This window comes from Podarcis bocagei (genome assembly GCF_964188305.1).
Source record: "Podarcis bocagei genome assembly, chromosome: 13".
Lineage (NCBI taxonomy): Eukaryota > Metazoa > Chordata > Lepidosauria > Squamata > Lacertidae > Podarcis > Podarcis bocagei.
In genome coordinates, this window is record NC_138138.1 from 23,062,543 (window position 1) to 23,081,606 (window position 19,064).

The following is a 19,064-nucleotide window of genomic DNA, read 5'->3' on the forward strand; positions in this document are numbered from 1 at the left end:
TTATAAATAGTTCTAGAAGAATATTGAATGTCTTATCAATAGAATTTCTATTATAGAATTTCTATTATTCAATAGATCCTCTTAGAATTTTCTATTTTGCGATTCAAGATGCTGCTCCCCCCTTCCTCTTCTTTGTTCCATAATTCCAAGAGGATGCCATGGATCGTGGAGCAGCAGGGAGGTGAGCAGAAATAGTTACTTCATTTATCTGCAAAGGGTTTGTTATGATTCTGTCCTTAACAGATAAACTGCACTTAGCAAAACTCTCACTCTCTGCTAATGGAAAGCACTTTTATCTAATAGCCACATATCGCCCAACACCAGGGGCTTTTAGTAACCTCCTCCCCTTCTCTCCCACACAAAGATTACTGCTCCTTCTTCCTTTGCTAGAGTGGGATATGATTCACAAGAAGGCTTCCTAACTTCACAGCTGTGGTGTGGCTTTATGCCAGACTCTACAAAGCCCAAGAAAGAGGCAGGTGTAGAAAGGAAAGTATAGTGAAATATTGCTTTAAAAACACACACACAACACCCTTCAAGCTTCCTGTCATCCCAGCTGGTGGATCTCATGCTCTTAGAAAGACCCACCACTGTGGTGGGCAAATGAGAGTTTCAACTACAATAAGATGCTATCCACACAAGCAATAGGCATGACTCCAATGGGAGTCTTCCTCCCATTGCGAATAGCAGGCATGGAGGAGTGCTATTCCAGTCATGACCATGGTTGGGACAAAGGAGTAACACCCCTCCCCACTTCACACCATGGCCCTGATCCATTTTACTCCCCTACTGACTAACCTTGTTTTTTAAAACAATTGTGCACCAGATCACATCTAGTATGGCCATTAGCCTAGGCTCTTGACCTCAGCCTTCCATCTATAATATGAGGATAATAATATCAATCTACTTTAGGTGTTTATTATAAAGATCACAACAACATATTATATGTACAGAAGTTTGGTCACTGTAAGCTCTATATACATGCTCACTATTGTTACATTTCTTTACTGTACCATCACAAGGTTTTTGAAAGTAGGTTGAGAAATAATATCATGGTTAACATGGGGTCAAGGGTGAAGCCAAGTGCAAAACCAGTAGATGACTTAGTCACATGACCAAGCTATCACGGTAAGAGGATGAGGCTGGAAGTACCAAATGAACATAGGAAGCTGCCCTATCCTAGGTCAGACCATTGATCCATTTAGCTCAATGTTTTCTACTCTGACTGGCCGTGGGTTTCCAAGGTTTCAGACTGGTGGCATTCCCAGTCCTACCTGAAGATGCCAGGGATTGAACCTGGACCTACTTTATGCAAAGCAGATTCTCTACCACTGAGCTATGACCCTTCTCCTAGGAAGTGCGTATTTAAAATGCACTTTCTCTTTTCCTGAAGCATAGCTCAACTCCAGATCTCTTTATATGATCCCATCAGCCAGAAACTTTCACCATCTTCAGCTCTAATGAGCGAAATCATTAGCATGTTAATGGACTTGAAAACAACAACTTTAGAGAGACACTTTAAGGCAGTGATTCCCAACTGGTGATCCGCATAACCCACCTGGGGGTCCATGTCACCACTGACATCACAAAAACTAGAAAGAGAGATATCAAAATTTTCAAAAGGTGGGGGGTCCACAGTATTTAGCTATTTGGGAACCACTGCTTTAAGATCAACCTATGAGGCCGTCCTGGTAGTCCCAACGAGAGACAAGATTAACATGATGGGGGCCAAAGTAGGGTTTATTCACTGGCAGTTCCAAAACTCTGGAACAGTCTCGTCAATGAGATCTGTCTCTCTTCAGTGATACACACTTTCAGGAGGGAAGTGAGGATGAAGATATACCTCTGTCTCCAGGCTTTTGGAAGAGAAGAGGTTTTTTTCCATAGCGTACAACAATTTAAAATATGGCATTAACAACAGTTTAATGTAAATTGCAATGTCAGACATAGGGTAGGTGCTATTGAATTCAAGGGGGCTTGCTCCTAGGTTAGTTACATTAGGATTGCAGCCTTAACTGTAAAGAACTGCTGGGTGAGGGTTCGGAAAAATCAGGACCAAGTTTTTTAAGAGGGAGAACCTACGTTTAGCCTAACATTCTTTTATCCCTTCCTCATCTCCTTCCTCTTTTCTTTTGCACACACTCCGATGTTTATTTAAAGAGTATTGTCTACCTCTTCCTGGAAGAATATAAATATGTTAATTTTTTTAAAGCATTGTGTAAGGATTCCTTGCCAAGGATTTACTATTTTTAGTCCACAGTAATGAAAATGTTGCATTTTACACAACTTGATGGCTCTGTTCTTGCATTAAATTCCACCTTAGTTACAAGGAGCTTTGGACAGTTCCTCACAGCAGCAGCAGCAGCAGCAACAACACCACCACCAACCATTTGAAGTAGGCTAGATGGAGATATAATGCCTGACCAAATAATGCCTGGCTCATCAGCCCCATGGCTGTACAAAGATTAGAGCCCAGTTCCTATCCCCATAATGGACCCTCAAAAACATAGCTTATCAGATTCATATGTTGCCCTTCCCACAAGGAATTCAGGGCAGCAATACAGGAAGTTCTCCCATTTTATCCTCACAACAACCCTATGGGGTATATTAGGTTGAGACACAATGATTGGGCCAGGCTTGAAAAAGGATTTAATATTAACCATGTGTCAGAGCTGCTTCAAGATCCTAGCTCACAGAGGATCACGCTAACCAGTGGTCATTAAGTAAAAGTCTTTATTGAGTTACAGTTTCCATTCCCAAGCTGCTGCGTGCAACTCTACGTCTAATGGCTAGATCGGCGAAGCTCCGTCTGAGTCTCCGCCCCTTGTGCACCAACTTAATATCCTAGCCCTGCTCCACCTTTTCCGCCTGACTGCTCTCCTCTGGGTCCCTCTGCCCCCCGGGGTCTCTTCCTTCCGGGATTCTTCTGACGCCGACCCCCCGGAACTCCCTGTCTCCTTGCGCCGGGCTTTAGGACCTGGCTCCCTTTCCTGGCTGCCTACTGCGTCACTTTCCTGTGCATTTGAACTTGGCGCGCGCGCCCAACCTTCCACTTTCCGTCTGACCGTTTCTTCGCTCCCCGATGGAGGTGTGGCCACTCCTGACTCGTGCCCTCCCCCCTGTTGCGAGCTGCCAGCGCTTGATCTCTGGCGCTCTTCCTCTTCCCTGCTCTCTGGCTGTGACGCTGGTCCCGATTTCCAACTGCTCTCCTCGGAGTCCCCTCTGGCTCTATCTTCCTGGGGTGTCCCCCTAGGCTCCCCCCTTGCCCTGACCACTGGTGCTCCTTTCTGTGAATCTTCTGATTCACTGGAAAGACTCGGAGATCTCGGGTCGTCGTCATCACTCATCTTTTCTTCTGCCTCCTCCCCCTCGCTCTCTGTTTCCTCCCTTGCCCTTGCCTCTGCTCCTGAACCCCTGACATCCATCCCCCCCTCGAAGCCCCCCGTTCCCCCCTCCCCTCCTTCCGGTGCGGGAACTGGGTGCTGCTGTGTCAGAGGGACGAACGTCGGATACAGTTCGCTTCCCGTGGCGGGCCTCCATCTGAAGTCTCCCGGTTCTGCCTCCCTGCTCTCGTCGACGACGGTCACCTCCGCTTCCATCTCTGTGCCGCCGTGCTCGAAACCAGGGTCGTCCCCGAAAACGTCCATGTCCGTCTCTCCCTCACTTCCTCCTGGCGGCGTTGCTCGTCCTGGACCTTCCTGCCACTTCCTGCGCCACTGCTCCTCTGGTCTATCGTCCCACCAATACGAGGGTTCTGAGGCAGATCCCGAGGGTGACCCCTCCGGGGAACGGGCGTCTCGTATCGGGTCCTCGTCCGAGTCGAACCCCCGGAACGTGCTGGCAAAAAGCGTTGGCGTGAAAAGCCAGTCGTCGAAAAAGTCTGCTGGCATTGGTCTATGTGGGAAGAGGGCATGAAACTCGTCTTTGAGCAGAGGTTCGTCCAAGGCGTAGCCCGGCACCCAGCTGTTCGCACTGGCCGGGGTGCCCTCCTTGGCGAGAAGGTATTCTACCCCTTCTTCCCCCCATCTGGAGTCCAAAATCTCCGTGACTTCGTTGATGCGTTCCTTCTGTGCCACTCCCGCGTGCCCGGTTCCTTCTCTGAGCGGACTCGGTGCCGTTCCGGGTTCCTGAAACCTGTGCGGTGCCTTGTAGGGAGTGAGCACCGATCTGTGGAACACCGGATGCATTCTGGAACCCTCCGGAAGCGCCAGCCTGAAAGCCACCGGGTTGACCTGCTCTTCGACTTGGTAGGGCCCCAGTTGCTTATGCCCCAGCTTCTTCTTGGCCAACGACCTGGCCGGCACTGCGTGGGCTGCTAACCAGACCCAGTCTCCCACATGGATCTCTTCGCCAACCCTTCTGTGTTTGTCCGCTTGCACCTTGTATGCATGTTTGGCCAGCTCCAGGTGTCGCCGCAGCTGATCGTGGACCTCCTGCAACTCCGACGCGAACGCATCTGCTGTCTGCGGCTCCCCCTCCCCCATCCTTTCCAGTCCCGGGAAGGTTCTGGGGTGCCTCCCGTTGTTAGCGAAGAACGGCGTGACCCCCGTGGACACGTGCTTCGTGTTGTTGTAGGCAAACTCGGCGAGCGGCAGGTAATCCACCCACGTCGCAGGCTGTTGATTCGCATAACATCTCAGGTACTGCTGCATGATGGCATTGACCCGCTCCGCCTGCCCGTTGGTCTGCGGGTGTCTCGCCGACGCCAGGTTGATCTTGACGTTCACGAAGCCCATCAGCTTCTGCCAGAAATTCGAGATGAACTGTCGCCCCCGGTCGGACAGAATAGACCGTGGCAGACCGTGAACCTTGAACACGTGGTCTATGAACAGTTTGGCGGTTTGCTCCGCCGTGGCCACCTTGGCACACGGAATGAAATGTGCCATCTTGGAGAACAAGTCCACCACCACCAGTACGGCCGTCTTGCCCCTCGAGCTGGGCAGATCCGTGACAAAGTCCAGGGCCACTCTCTCCCATGGTTCGACCGGAGTTTGCAGCGGTTCCAACAGTCCGGCCGGCGGTTTGTGCACCGGTTTGGCCCTCTGGCAGGTGTCACACCTCGCCACGTAGTCCGCGACCTCCCCTCTCATTCCGGGCCACCAGAAGTCCCTGGCGACTAATTCCACCGTCTTCTCCTTGCCAAAGTGCCCGGCAGTGGGCGCGTCGTGCAGCTGCTGCAGTACCTTGGCGCGAAGTTCGTCTCCCGGCACGTAGATGGCCCCTTTACGGATGAGCAATCCATCTCGCAGCTGGAACCCGTCGGTCGCTGCCGTGCCCCTGTGCACCTCTGCCATCTTTGCTTGCGCGAAGGAGTCATCCTGCAACGCTCGCCGCACCGCCTCCAGGTCCACTGTTGCCGCAGCGCACGCCCACACTGTTGGCGCGAAAATGTGCATGGCGGCCGCTGGCTTGGCGTCCTCCAGATATTGTGGCTTACGAGAGAGAGCGTCCGCCATGATGTTGGTGTCCCCCGGGACATACTCTATTCGGAAGTTAAAGTTCGCAAAGAACTCAGCCCAACGTATCTGCCTTTGGTTCAGGAACTGTGCCGTGCGCCAGTGCTCCAGATTCTTGTGGTCCGTGCAGACCTGCACCGTGTGCTTGGCGCCGATCAGGAAGTGCCTCCATGCTTTGAATGCTGCATGAATGGCCAGCAACTCCCTGTCCCAGATGGTGTAGTTCTGTTCGGACTTGCTGAGCTTCCTGGAGTAAAACGCTCCCGGCCGCCAAACCCCCTGCGGGTCTTTCTGCAGCAGGACTGCTCCCACGGCTCTGTCCGAGGCGTCTGTCTCCACCCTCATCGGCCTGCTGGGGTCGACATGCAGCAGCTGCTCTTCCGACGCGAAGAGACGCTTGAGTGCCTGAAAGGACTGCTCCGCCTGCTCTGTCCAGATGAACTTCTTTTTCTTGGAGCTAAGCGTGTCCGTGATGGCCGCTGTCTGCATAGCGAAGCCTTTGATAAACTTGCGATAGAAGTTCGCGAAGCCGACAAACCGTTGGACCTCCTTCCGGTTGCGTGGGCTCTTCCAGTCCAACACCGCTCGAACCTTGGCGCTGTCCATGGCGAGCCCCTTGTCAGACAACTTGTAGCCCAGAAAATCCACCTCCGTCACGTCGAATTGGCACTTCTCCAGCTTGGCGTAGAGCCTATGCTGCTGTAGCCTGCTTAGCACTTCTTTGACGTGTCTGTCATGCTCCTGCTGCGATTCCGAAAAGATCAGGATGTCATCTAAGAAACAGACGCACGTCTTGTAGAGGAGCCCCGCCAACACGTGATGCATGAACGCTTGAAAAACGTGGGAGCCATTTTGCAATCCAAAAGGCATAACTCTATATTCGTAGGTGCCCAGAGGCGTGAACATGGCCGTCTTCCACTCATCCCCTTCCCGCATGCGAATGAGGTTGTACGCCCCTCGCAGGTCTAACTTGGTGAACACGCTGCCCTTCCGTACCTTTGCGAGGAGGTCGTCGATTCGGGGCATGGGGAAGTCCGATGGCTTGGTCACACTGTTTAAGATGCGATAGTCCACCACAAGTCTTTTTTGGGGTGTGTCCCGCTTCTTAACAAAGAATACAGGACTGCCCCCCGCTGCCTTGGACTCCCGGATGAAACCGCGCTCCAAATTATGATCTATGAACTCTTTGAGTTCCTGCAGTTCGTCCTCAGACATGGAATACAGCTTCCCTTTAGGCAGCGCCGCCCCCGGCAGCAGGTCAATTTTGCAGTCATATGGTCTGTGGGGGGGTAGCCTGTCTGCCTCCTTCTCGCAGAAAACCTCCAAAAATTCTGCGTACTTGTGGGGAATCGCTTGCAGCGTGCCTAGCAGCAGCTGTGACTCCTCTTCCTCTCCTTCCTGCCGGGGGACGATGCAGTGTTCAGCACAAAAGGCAGAGCCGAAGGTCAGCTGCCTCTGGTACCAAGCCAGCATTGGGCTGTGCTTGTCCAGCCAACTCATGCCCAATACAATGGGCGTGTCCGATAGTTGAGTGACGTTGAAGCTGATGATTTCCTTGTGATTCCCAAGGCGCATCACCATTGGTGGCGTCTGCTTCACCACTTGCCCCCCTAGCAGCTCCCTGCCATCCACCGTGACCACCTGCAGGGGCAGCGTGGCCGGCAGCAACTGTATAGCGTGCCGGTCTACAAAGTCCTGCCCTATAAAGTCCGCATTGCTTCCCGAGTCAATGGTGAGCGGCACGTCCATGGTGATTCCATTGGGCAGCTGGAGCGATGCGGTGAGCCTCACTACTGGTTTGGGCGGGAGGGGGTCCATGGGCTGTGAAATCTCCGGGGACTTCTTCACTGACACGTCTGGCTGGGCCCCATTGCCTCTTCCTCCAGCCAGACATCGTCGTTTCCCTGCTGTGGTCCTCCTTGTTGCGTTGCTGCAGTTACCATTGCTGAGGCTGCAGTGTGCTTGTGGAGCCTCCGGGGACACTCTTTCGCCATATGCCCTGGATCCTCGCAGATGTAACACTTCCTGTTCCCTCTAGGAGGCTTCGCTTTCACTGTTGTCGGTGCTAGGGCTCTGGCTGCTGACTGAGCCCTTGCACTTCCAACTTCCATAGGTTCCACCCCTCCTCCTGGCGGAGGCGTGGATTGCGCACGCGCTGCTTCTCTGGGAAGGAAGGAGGAGCCCCTGGCTGGTTCGCGCCCGCCACGCCCTTCGTCCCTGCTCCACGGACGTTCTTCCAGCCGCACCCCCACTGCCAGCGCCCTCTGAACGATCTCCTGCGTGGTCCGGGGTCTCTCCCCCCTCGCAATTTCATCTTTAACCGAGCCGTGCAATCCCTCCCAAAACAGGTCTCTTACAGGAGCCGAATCCCTGTCCCATTCCAGAGCACTGACCAAAGCGAAAAAGCGGGCATGATACTGCCTTACGCTGGCCCTCCCTTGTTTCAGTCCATGTATCTGCTGCCGAGCAAGATCCACGTCAATGCTTGATAAGAAACACCCATCCATCGCTTTAATAAAGGCATCCGCATTTGGGAGCGCCGGATCCTTATCCCTCCACAAATTGCGCAGCCATGCTTTTGCTTCCCCATGCAAATGGGACATGATGAACCCCACTTTCTCTTGCTCATCTCTAAAGTCTTTTTGCAGCAGTTCCAGTGCGCACATTACATCTGCTCTAAAGTTGGGGTACTGCTGCAGGTTCCCATCGAAGTGAGAGACCAGACCGCCTGTTCGTCTCGCCAACCCAATTCCCTCCTGTTTGGGTGTCAGTTGCCCGTGCTTCGTAAGCATGTCCAACCTGACCTGGAGATCCCAGCAGGCGGCAGCTGCCTCCTCCTCTCTCTTCCTGGATGCGAGAGCCTCGGCATTCAGTTGTGACACTGCTTTTCTGAGTTCCTCTATCTGCTGCTCAGCCGTCATGTTGTCTGCCGTTCGTGAGCTAGCTAGTAGGCACCTGCTTCTCTCCTCTCCTCGAGGCTGTAGATGCCCACAATTTGGAGACGGAGCTTACTGTCAGAGCTGCTTCAAGATCCTAGCTCACAGAGGATCACGCTAACCAGTGGTCATTAAGTAAAAGTCTTTATTGAGTTACAGTTTCCATTCCCAAGCTGCTGCGTGCAACTCTACGTCTAATGGCTAGATCGGCGAAGCTCCGTCTGAGTCTCCGCCCCTTGTGCACCAACTTAATATCCTAGCCCTGCTCCACCTTTTCCGCCTGACTGCTCTCCTCTGGGTCCCTCTGCCCCCCGGGGTCTCTTCCTTCCGGGATTCTTCTGACGCCGACCCCCCGGAACTCCCTGTCTCCTTGCGCCGGGCTTTAGGACCTGGCTCCCTTTCCTGGCTGCCTACTGCGTCACTTTCCTGTGCATTTGAACTTGGCGCGCGCGCCCAACCTTCCACTTTCCGTCTGACCGTTTCTTCGCTCCCCGATGGAGGTGTGGCCACTCCTGACTCGTGCCCTCCCCCCTGTTGCGAGCTGCCAGCGCTTGATCTCTGGCGCTCTTCCTCTTCCCTGCTCTCTGGCTGTGACGCTGGTCCCGATTTCCAACTGCTCTCCTCGGAGTCCCCTCTGGCTCTATCTTCCTGGGGTGTCCCCCTAGGCTCCCCCCTTGCCCTGACCACTGGTGCTCCTTTCTGTGAATCTTCTGATTCACTGGAAAGACTCGGAGATCTCGGGTCGTCGTCATCACTCATCTTTTCTTCTGCCTCCTCCCCCTCGCTCTCTGTTTCCTCCCTTGCCCTTGCCTCTGCTCCTGAACCCCTGACACCATGCAATTCTGTACAAGTCTCATGTGAAGTAATCCTATTGAGTTAAGTGGGATTTACCCCCACGTAAGTGAGTATAATATTTAGAGCCCCTTTTCTTCTTTTTTCTTCTGTTTTGGCTATTTTAGTATACGTTCTTCAGGACACTGACCTGTCTTGTGCATCTCTATACATGTCTTCTCAGAAGAGTTCAATGAGACTTGAGAGTAAGTGGGATAGGACTGAGTATAACATTTGAAGTAAAAAAAAAAAAGAAGGAAACAATGCTGTCATAGCTTAGTACGTTTCTGAGCACAATTCAAAATGTTCGTGCTGACCTTTAAAGCCCTAAACGGCCTCGGTCCTGTATTCCTGAAGGAGCGTCTCCACCCCCGTCATTCAGCCCGGACACTGAGGTCCAGCTCCGAGGGCCTTCTGGCAGTTCCCTCCCTGTGGGAAGTGAGGTGGCAGAGGGCCTTCTTGGTAGTAGCGCCCACCCTGTGAAACGCCCTCCCATCAGATGTCAAGGCAATAAGCAACTATTTTACTTTTTAAAGACATTTGAAGGCAGCTCTGTTTAGGGAAGTTTTTAATGTTTAATGCTGTATTGTGTTTTTAATATTCGGTTGGGAGCCGCCCAGAGTGGCTGGGGAAACCCAGCCAGATGGGTGGGCTATAAATAATAAATTATTATGATTATGATTATGATTATAAAGATTGCTGTGCACCTAATTCTACTGAAACCAATCAGACTTCAAAACAGAGGTGGCTATTGTAGTTGAACTACAGCTCCGATAATTCCTGTTTATTGGCCATACTAGCTGGGGTGTAATAGCTCAGCCACCTCCTTGGCCACACTGCCTTACCCGGTCCAGGGGCTACCAGCCACCACAGGAAAAAGAAGTCCCACAATGGATTTGTGCCTGTTCATCCTCTCAAACTTGCAAAGGATTTGAGCACTTACAAGGAGGTCAGCAGTTAGCTAGGACTTAATCTGAGGCCTGGCTCGCTCACCAGGGCTGAGTCCCGGCACCTGTTTTCAGTGACAGCACTCGGCTCTGGATTATATGAAGTTCCTTTCCATCTTTAGTGAGTAACATCAACTAGCCCCAAACAGATGTGTCATTAGAGGAAATGTCTTCCAGGTCAGAGGGTGTGAATTCCCATCACACTTGCTCCCCAGCACTGCTCATATTTCAGAAAGGAAGCAGTGTTTCCAGCTCAATGGCTCTAAAATTCTCCAAAGTGAAAGCAGGTTGTTGGACTTCTTGTCTTGTACATTTTATGCACAAATGGAGGTGTTGGGGAAGAACTATATTTTATGTAAAATGTAGCTCTACAGTTAAAGGAGAGAGAAAAGTACTAAAAAAAGAGGAAGGAGAGGAGAGAAATCTGTTGGCAAAATCTTTTAATATTTTCCACCTTCTCACGAATATTGACACTCAGGTCTGTGGAGGGAGGACTAAATGTCTGATTTATGTCTCTGGTCATGAGACAATGCAGAGGTGAGGTCAGATGCAGGCATCCTTCATCCTCTCTTCAGTACTCTGGCTTATCCCTTGGGCAAGGTAGAGTCAAAATATCTCAAATGGCAGAAGTCACCTGAGTGACATGACTGGAGGTTAAAGGAGCAGAGCCCCCACCTCCTATGGGCCGGATGACACCTATATATCTCCATGTTACTATTGTTTCCACTTGAAAAATGGCACATTGGTTGTGGTAGCTTTTGACTTTTCCCCTGCCCCACTTCCTCACCCTAAATTACCTTGGACTTCCACCAAAATCATCTGGAATTATTTGTATTGTGTAACTTAAGGATGGGGGAAAGGAAGATAAAATCAGAAAAACCAAAGACTGTGGCCAACAAGTGTTTCATGCTAGCATAACCCTAATAGGGAACAACACAGAGAATGAATCTGATTCTGAGTTTTGGGAGTTCTCTTCATTGATGAGATGCTGAACAGTTGCATAGCAGCAGGGAGAGGGTGTGATTTGTTGCAGGGAAGCATCAGTCTGGAAGTTACCTGCAACAAATCATGCATGAAACACTTGTTGGCCACAGTCTTTGGTATTCCTTATTTTATCTTCCCAAATCACACTCTTATCTTCCCTTTCCCCATCCTTAAGTTACAGTGCATAATATGTTGCACATGCACATGTTGTTGTTGTTGAATTCTCTGCCCAGGAAGTGTTCCAACAAATACAGTTGGGCAATTGGAAATTATCAGCACACACTTTTGCAGTTTTCCAGTTTTGTGCAAATCGGACTGTTCAGACTGTACTATATGCATTTAATTGCCATTTAACTCCAACTTATACATCTTCTATATATGCCTCTTTTAGCTGACAATTGTACTTCATGCATCTGATGAAGTGGACTCTCGTCCAAATGTGTTAGTATTTAAGGTGCTACATAACACTTTGTTGCTTTTCATACATTATGTTTTAGCAAGTACTTCTTGGTATAGTTCTTAATCTGAGTTTTTAAGGATATGTGTCCTCCTGTATGGCATTTCCAATTGATCATAATTTCATATTGTCTGGACTTGAATTGGAAAACAAGGATATGGTGTAAAATGGACTTTGGTAGTAAGTAACCAGCAGATTGTTTATGACAGAAGCTGAAGTATGTGTCTAGGTGTTTTTATATGGCTCTCAAACTGTGGGATGATAATAGAACATGGTGTGGACCAATCGAGCTGAGAAGTCCTTGATGGAAGTGTGAGAATGGGTCTTCTCATTCATGGACCTCCTACAGTGACTGAGAGCTATATCCCTGGACCCCAAGGACTCCTGTGTCTTGGGCTTGCAGGTGCTGGCAGCAAATATTAGACCACAAGACACCCTGAAGTGAGCCAGTGCGCCGACTGTGTCACCACACAGCTTGCCCATATGTTATTACTTATACATCAACCCTCCCTGAGTAATGGCCTGCAGGTTGAGGCAAAGCCAGCTTTCGTCGAGCATATATTTCAGCAGTGTTTAAATAAGCCCATCGAGACGCGCGTCGCGTGAACTTTTCTCTCCCATCCGTCTGCTCAGAGCTGCCTGTGGAACAAAATGAATGGAGAATACAGGAGGCAGGGGGGAGGTGCTTTGAGCCTTCCTCACTCCCCTGGAAAATGAGCTAGTCTGCTTTAACAATAAATGGTGACCAGTTCGAAAGCACACATGACCGGTCTAGTGAAGATTGAGCAAAGTAAGTTGAGCTTAATGAAGTCCTGCGTCTTCTGGACAGGAAAGGACGGGTGTTTTATAACTGTTTATTGGAGTTAATGGTAATAAATTCCTCACTTATGACGCATTAACTTTAATGTTTTCATTATGGGGTGATATAGGGCTTGCCTTTTAACATAGTAAATCATGCTGTCCTGATAGCATAGTGGGTTGAGCGGCTGACATAATGTTATGTTTAGGGGGAGAAGAGAAGAAACAAGAGAATGAGGTATATAGATCATCTAAAAATATTTTGATCCCACCTCCCCAAATGTAGTTTTAACCTTTTTGGCAGTATAAGCAGACATGCCAACAGGGCAAACAGTTTAGAGCAGGACTTTAAGCTGGAGTTGCTAAGCCTCTTGTGAAGGCCTAGTTTCCATAGCAACTTCCGAACTGTTCTTGGTGCTAAAGCTCCTCTTTCTTCTATTTTTCCCGCCTTCCTCTTTGGTAGAGTCTGCGGCCTTTAGCTAATGAGCTGTGCAAATAGATATTGAGATTTACATTTTTTTAGTTTTGCAGTTACCATCTTAGCAGCTTGGAGGAAATTTTCAGAGCCAGGGGCAACCAGCCACCTTCTCACCGAATGCCCTGTGCCCTCTGTGCCTTCCTCTCACCTCCACCCCTTGCCCTTATTTTGTGTCACAGTTATTTTACTTTCGAGCATGCAACAAAATTTCTCAAGCACAAAGAGAAAATACTGTAGTAGAATTTTAAAAAGAAAGCACATCTAGTTATAAATCAGTAAAAGGTGTTTGTGTTCTGCTCACATGGTCTTAGGAAAACTCAATGGAAAGCTCCAAAGGCTTTTGCATAGCCGAGGTTACTCAGGTTAGAGGGCCCAAGGTCACTTGTGCCCAAAGTTGTGTGTAGTTGTGGATGGTCTAGTTGGAGACAGGTCACTCATTTGGCCAGGGAATCGCTGATGAGCACTAGCCTTCATTGAGCCTGGCCTGAATGGTCATGGATTGAAAGCTGTCCTCCACTGTGTTGTCCTTGCATGGGGCACTGGTAAAGCCAGCCAGCAAAGCCTTCACTTTTTCCATGGTTCTTAAGCTAGTTGACATGGACTTTGTGTAAACAAGATTGTGGCCTGTCAGACCTGGTTGCTAGAGTCATGGTATGGTAAGAAATGCAGAGAAGTGACATGGCAGTCTGCTATAGTTGTTGCTGATGAATTCTTGATTTCTCACCCCTTGCTTTCAAAGTAAAAATTCTTTTTTAAAACAATTAAATTATAAATAAATTCACATTGTGCCCCTCATTGGACACACCCTACCAAGACATTCTCATGGGACCTGTGTCAGAACTCAGTAATGGTCCTGCATTCATTTCAGGGAGGCTGTATCTTGTTCTGTTCTGTATCTTGTTGTGTTCTTGTTCCGCATCTAAGGGACGCGGGTGGCGCTGTGGGTAAAATCTCAGTGCCTAGGACTTGCTGATCGCATGGTCGGTGGTTCAAATCCCCGCGGCGGGGTGAGCTCCCGTCATTCGGTCCCAGCTCCTGCCCACCTAGCAGTTCGAAAGCACCCTTAAGTGCAAGTAGATAAATAGGTACTGCTTTCTAGCGGGAAGGTAAACGGCGTTTCCGTGTGCTGCGCTGGTGCTGGCTCGCCAGCTGCAGCTTCGTCACGCTGGCCACGTGACCCGGAAGTGTCTTCGGACGGCGCCGGCTCACGGCCTCTTGAATGAGATGAGCACGCAACCCTAGAGTCGGACACGACTGGCTCGTACGGGCAGGGGTACCTTTACCTTTACTATCTTGTTCTGTGGTGGATTGCTAGTTGCATTCATTCTATATGCTAACATTATATCAGAAAATTGTTCCATAAACTAGTAGATTTTTGCCTGTGTGCGCAAAATTTGGTAGAGAGATCCTGAAAGAAGTATGTCAAATACAGTTTTGGTGTATGAGGTTATTGTGCATATCATCAGATTTGGGGGCGGGGCACCTGTTGCTACTACTAGTTTACTTCTTCATCAGACTGAGTGACAATGATACCTTTATTATTTGCAGCCCTGTTCTATCTGACCTCACGTCTTTATAAGTCTGGGCAGTGTGTGTGTTGCTTAAGGTTATAAACTGTGCACTTTGAAATTTTTGCATGGAATCTAGATGTTTTCCCTCAGGAATAGCTCTTCTGTTGTAGAGATACATTGGCATTTGAAGTGCAGTATTTTGGGGTTTTATAATCTGATAAAGCTGCCATTGCTACTATTGTCATATGGGATGTAATTGAACAAAACTAAAGGCTTGTGTTATGCTTTCCCTGTGACATGAATTGTGATAGGGAACACAGCTCTCCCCCGCGTCGATCATAATTTGTCACAGTGCCGAATAATTTCCCCAACTATGGGGAAAATAACTTTATTTACTTAACTGCAAAAATTATACACTGCACCACCAGCTCAAATGGACTCTCAAAGTTTCTTACCACTTATAAAAACATAAACACTACAATAAAACCACAATAAAAATTAGCAATGAGAAAGTAATAAAACATCAAGCCAGCTCCATAAAATACTAACAATGCAGAAGAAACTAGTATCATTCTTCCTCTAATCACTCACGAGCCTTCTTGAATAAGACATTGGATAGATCTGAACAACTCCTAATCTGCTTCAGTGAGCTGTTTGTTGCTGCCAGGCAGAAATCTGATGGGACAGATATCTCTCTCTCTCTCTCTCTCTCTCTCTCTCTCTCTCTCTCTCTCTCTCTCTCTCTCCTTCTGTGTGTGTGTGTGTGTGTGTGTGTGAGAGAGAGAGAGAGAGAGAGAGAGAGAGAGAGAGAGAGAGAGAGAAAGAGAGAGAGAAAGAGAGAGAGAGAGAGAGAGAGAGAGAGAGAGAGAGAGAGAGAGAGAGAGATGGATATGGATAACAAAAACCCATATTCAAGTGTCTGCTCCACTGGAAAAAATTGGGCAAATCATTATTTCTCAATGCAGAACTCACATGATGACAGCAGACCTTTTTCTTTGACAGCCGATCACATTTCCATTACCCTTTCCAGCAGAGAAGAGAAGGGCAGGTAGGGGTATGTGTTGAACCCACTGCTACCTACAAAGCATTTCCCCCTGTTGCCTTTCTCTGCACTGATGCTGTTAGGCAATTTTATATTTCAGTCAGTATTCTCACAAAGGAGCTTTACTTCATTTCCTTCAAAATAGGCTGTTTTGTGGGGGCTTACTTCTCATTCGGCTGTGTGGGACCCTGGACATCAGCCACTGGTGCTGACTCCTGCCTTGGTGCAACCAATATAGCCAGGCTTTGATAATAGTAATGGGCCTAGCTGGAAGAGGATGGGACATGGGAGGGGACTGCAACCTCAGGGAGAAAGTGGTGAGCACAATAAGAGATCAGCACTTCATCCCACCTACTTCTCCCCAGGAAATCATTCCATCTCTCCCATCTTGCTACTGTTTGACAGCAACAAATGAAGCCCGTGGGTCCCTCCAAACTGGTAGTTTTATTGCAAGTAAATTCTACAACATTATTTATTATTATTATTATTATTATTATTATTATTATTATTATTATTATTATTATTATATTGAATTTATATACTGCCCTTTACCTGGTGGTATAGATGCAAGAAGAATGCATTGTTGGTAGATTTATTCTGCTTTAGTATATTATTCTGCCTTTCGGTCCCAGCTCCTGCCCACCTAGCAGCTCGAAAGCACTCCTAAGTGCAAGTAGATAAATAGGTACCACTTTATAGCAGGAAGATAAACGGCATTTCCGTGTGCGGCGCTGGTGCTGGCTCGCCAGTTGCAGCTTCGTCACGCTGGCCACGTGACCCGGAAGTGTCTTCGGACAGCGCCGGCTCCCGGCCTCTTGAGTGAGATGAGCGCGCAACCCTAGAGTCGGTCACAACTGGCCCGTACGGGCAGGGGTACCTTTAGTATATTCTTCGGTGCTTCTCTAATTACTGCAATGCAACCGCATTATAGCTGTCTGGAGGGGCACAGCTAAACTGGAACAAAAAAACCCCAGAAGGTTGGTAGTATAAAAAGTTATGGGATTTCAGCAAAAAGTTATGGAATATGCACTAATTGGGAATGAAAACAGTATTGAAAATGGGATTGCATGTGACCTGAACACAAATCACTATGACTGCACAATAGAACGAACAACTGGAGGGGACCTTAGTTTGTTAGCCACTATTCCAGTTTAGCTCTCCCTTTTTGGGACATTTGTGCATACAGTACTGTCACTTCTTGAGTTGTCAGTTATGTATGCAGCTGCAAAACCAGAAGTGCAGGAAGTGATATCCTAGGAGTATATATTGTTATGGTTTGCTTATTTACATTGATTGCCTGTCCATCCTAAAGACTCACCACAGATCTGTAGTCTTCTCCAAAGAATTACAGGTTCCAGAGTTCCCTGGAGAGAGGGAATGAATAAACCAGTTTGAGTCTATGGTGCAGAATATTGTGGACTGAATTATCTGCCTGACCCTGCCATGTGGGTCACCAGATAACTGGTGCATGCAGATATGCAACTGATTAAACTCAGATTCATTGAATCAGTGCAGCAAAGCCCTGGAAAATAACTTTATATTTTTTAAGTTGATTGGGAAATGGTGTGAGAGACTGTCCGGCTTTGACAGTGGTATATACATTTAAAACAAAAGAGTAAATGCTCCATTTGAACAGGCCCCGAAAAATGCAAAAGACCAAATTCTGGCAATAAATCCATCACTTGAATAACTGTTTCCCATATGATTTGCTGCCATTGATTGCCACCCCACAGCATTGACTCTGGGTTGTTATCTTCCTGTTGATGCCCACACTTTCTGAATTTCTGCTTACTAGCTTCTAACAAAAATGTCCACATAAAATATTTCTGACTGATTTCTTCTCATACACTTTTCTTATTTACTCCAGTGAGCAATGCAATAAAATTAACTTTATACAGGATCAATTTGAGGTGATCCATTTGCTGACAATTGTATTACATTTCTCTCCTGCCTCCTGCTGTTTTTTTCTTTGAAATATTCCCTTATCTTGTCCATAATCTCTAGGTGTTGAAAGTTACAGTAGTAAGGAGCAGTAACAACCCCTGAAACTTCCCCACCACAAGCCATACCACAATAATAATGTTAAATACAGGTGACAAGCAGGACTCTTTTTTTTAACAGATTGACAAAGTAACAGATAATATAGATAAAATAAGAAGTTGTTAAGCTTTTGACTTAACGATCATGGGACAAGAGAATGGGGGCTCTTATTTATCAGTAACTGATTGAGACATAAAGAAACAAGAATAATAATGAATGGACAGCTTTCATAGTGAAAGAAAGCTAACAGTGGAATCCTTTAGGAATCTTTATTGGGAATGACTTATTCCAAGGATATCTGGAATCGGGACAAGAGTGAATAGTCAATTTAATGGTGACACTAGGTTATTTGTTAAACTGGTTTTCTCCCATAGCTTTGGGACTGGAAGTAACCCCCAACATGCTGTACTTAAAAAAAACCACATACACAATGTTCTGCTTTGTACAGATTGAGATGTTGTATCATTGTCATACTCTGAAGAACTCCAAAATGATTTTTCCAAGCTGACTTGATACAAGACGTATGAGATATTTGGGAGCTTTAGGTGGTGAGTTCTTGGATCCAGAATTACTCTTAGGTATCCAGGTAGCTGTGTTGGTCAATAGTGATTCTTACCAGTGTCAGGAGGTACTCCCACTGTGCCCTTTCCTTAAAAAGGATGGTGCTAAAAATATTTATGCTCTGGTGACATTGAGATTAAGTTAGTGCAAATATTCTATGTGGAGCTGCCTTTGAATGGCATTCAGAAACCTCATCTGGTTTCCAATTTTATAAATCCGTTAGTTGGTTTATGGGGCCAGTTTAATCTGCAAGGTCATAAACAGCCTGTACTTTTAAAGCACCTTCTGTTTATAGGGGCTTATAGCGATTTGCGCAATTGAAGGGAGAGAGCATGACATTCCAGAACTATTGTGGCATGGCTGGGCAAGGGCTGCTTTCTTCACTTCCCAAAGGTGCTGAGGGAGGTAAACCTGCTACCATTTGTCTGAGTTCCAGACTTAACATTAGACTTTAGGGCAACCAGACAGCAATAGGATATTCTGGTTTGTATTTGCTGCTTAATGGTTCATCTCTCCTTTGAGGTGGCACGGAGAGGCCTTAAAAACAAAGAGCTGGTTTGAAAACATGCTGAACTCCTCTCTAGATTTCATCTTAATTGTTCTGTGAGAGCTGAGAGAATGGGTAGGAGATGACAGAGGTATCTCACACCTGTCCTTTGTGTAAGTAATCTTCCTTCTCTTTTTTGAGAAAATGTTATATATACACCCACCCACACAGCATTTTTGGGAGGATGTTTGAGATTTCTTAGGGTAAAATCCCCAGTTTTTGACAAATGCAAATCATCATCTGGTTTCAGAAAAAGTTATTTAAAGGCTATGTTAATTAAAATATTTTTTCTTCAAAGAAAAAAACATTAAAAGAAAAGCCTTCCAAACTTCCAAGTTTGGGAGACTATATGCCCTGTTTTTGAGAAATCCAGTATCTTCTTCCAAATTTGTAGTCACTTTACTGCAAATGCAGGAGATAAATCTGTGTTGTAGAAAATGCTGGTGAATACTCCTACATGTGGGATGTGCATGTGT

General features: G+C 47.5%; 1 protein-coding gene and 1 long non-coding RNA gene across 12 annotated transcripts in view; one reads left to right on the forward strand and one right to left on the reverse strand.

Moving 5' to 3' along the window:
- The window catches only part of LOC308571441, a 38,148-nt gene extending 20,146 nt beyond the window's left edge, over positions 1-18,002 (reverse strand). Inside the window, exon 1 of the long non-coding RNA XR_014001436.1 lies at positions 16,759-18,002. This is a non-coding gene — a long non-coding RNA (uncharacterized lncRNA). The remainder of the gene's footprint in view (positions 1-16,758) is intronic.
- Positions 1-19,064, forward strand: part of SKAP1 (src kinase associated phosphoprotein 1) — a 354,748-nt gene that overhangs the window by 216,901 nt on the left and 118,783 nt on the right. The window contains exon 1 of one of the 11 annotated variants that reach the window (XM_081166715.1): positions 139-181. The exons of 9 other annotated variants lie outside the window; for them this stretch is intronic. In XM_081166715.1, the coding sequence (XP_081022841.1) occupies positions 154-181 (28 nt within the window). In that variant the 5' untranslated portion in view covers positions 139-153. Of the gene's footprint in view, positions 1-138; positions 182-12,137; positions 12,402-19,064 lie in introns of those variants that run through there. One more of the 11 variants, XM_081166716.1, reaches the window with a different exon arrangement.